Source organism: Hylobates moloch, unplaced genomic scaffold (assembly GCF_009828535.3).
Source record: "Hylobates moloch isolate HMO894 unplaced genomic scaffold, HMol_V3 SCAFFOLD_15147, whole genome shotgun sequence".
NCBI lineage: Eukaryota > Metazoa > Chordata > Mammalia > Primates > Hylobatidae > Hylobates > Hylobates moloch.
The window spans coordinates 1-1,334 of record NW_026667422.1 but is presented as its reverse complement, the minus strand read 5'-3'; the positions used below and the strand labels follow the sequence as shown (position 1 = coordinate 1,334).

Here is a 1,334-nt window from a genome sequence, read left to right as displayed (position 1 = left end):
TTCACTACATTTAAAAGGCTTCTCTCCAATATGGATTTTCTCATGCTCAGTAAGGTTGGATTTGCCACTGAAGGTTTTTCCACACTCCTTACATACAAAGGGCTTCTCTCCTGTGTGAGTTCTCTGGTGTCTGATGAGGTTTGACTTCTGAATGAAAGCTTTCCCACAATCTTTACACTCAAAAGGTTTTTCTCCAGTGTGAATTTTCTGGTGCGTAAGGAGGTTTTCCTTCTGGCTAAAGGATTTTCCACATTTATTACATTCGAAAAGCTTCTCGCCAGTATGGGTGTTCTGATGTTTAATGACATACTGCTTTTGGCTAAAGGCTTTTCCACACTCATTACATTCAAAAGGTTTCTCTCTCGTGTGAAAATGCTCATGCTCAGTGAGGTTTGACTTGTGGCTGAAGACTTTCCCACATACCTTACAGGCAAAGGGGTTTTCCCCACTGTAAATTCTCTGCTGGCTGAGGTGTGACATCTGAATGGAAGCTTTCTCACGTTCACAAGGTTTCTCTCCAGTAAATTTCCTGATGAGTGAGGATTTACTTTTGGCTGAAGACATTTCCACATCTCTTACATTTATAAGGTTTCTCTGTGTATGATCTCCCAAATGCAGAGTAAGGGATAAGGTTTGAGAGGAAATATTATTATACTCAGTACATTCAATGCTTTCTCTCCAGAAAAATTTTCTAATATTCTATGAAGTATTGCTACCTTCACTGGTTTCTCTCCAGCATGAATTTTCTGCTTCTCAGTGAGGTTGTCATCTAGCTAAGGGCTTGTCAATACTCCTTAGAAGCAGAGGATTTCTCTTCAGCATGACTTCCACGTTTGACAAAATGCAACATGTGAGTAACAGTTCCCCCACATTCAGTAAATTCATAGGGTTTCTCTCCAGTATGAACACTCTGGTAACAGATGAGGTACAAACCTTTCAAACCAAAGGCATTTACACTTAAAGGGGGTTAATACCATAAGGAGTAAGCTGTGGTAGAGAAGCTCCCAACTAAGTCCCTTGATGATTCTTTCCTACACAACCTCCCTCATGATTTCAGTCCAGGTTGTGTTTCAAACTCAAAACTTCAAAAAGGTGTGGCCTTAAAACAAATAAGATCTGAGAACAGAGGAAGTACTTTTTCTTATATTCAATGCTTTTTCTCAGTCTTTCCTGGAGATGGATCAACGTGCCTCCCAAGTCCTGGTGCCTCTCTATCTGTGCATCATCTTCTCAGGCTTCTTCTAAAATGGAGTACAAAGAACCATAGCACGAAGGAGTTAATTCATAAAGTGCCCAGAACCATGGCTGCCATATGGTAAGCCCTTCATCTTACC

The 1,334-nt window shown here is 40.6% G+C and overlaps 1 protein-coding gene across 1 annotated transcript; it reads right to left on the bottom strand.

Moving 5' to 3' along the window:
• Positions 1–6: 6 nt before the first annotated feature.
• Positions 7–573, bottom strand: LOC116465945 (zinc finger protein OZF-like; the record flags this gene model as incomplete). Its single annotated transcript, XM_032148840.2, has 1 exon — positions 7–573. A coding segment is annotated over exon 1 (558 nt), but the record flags the coding sequence as incomplete, so codon positions are not given.
• Between the last annotated feature and the right edge of the window lie 761 nt (positions 574–1,334).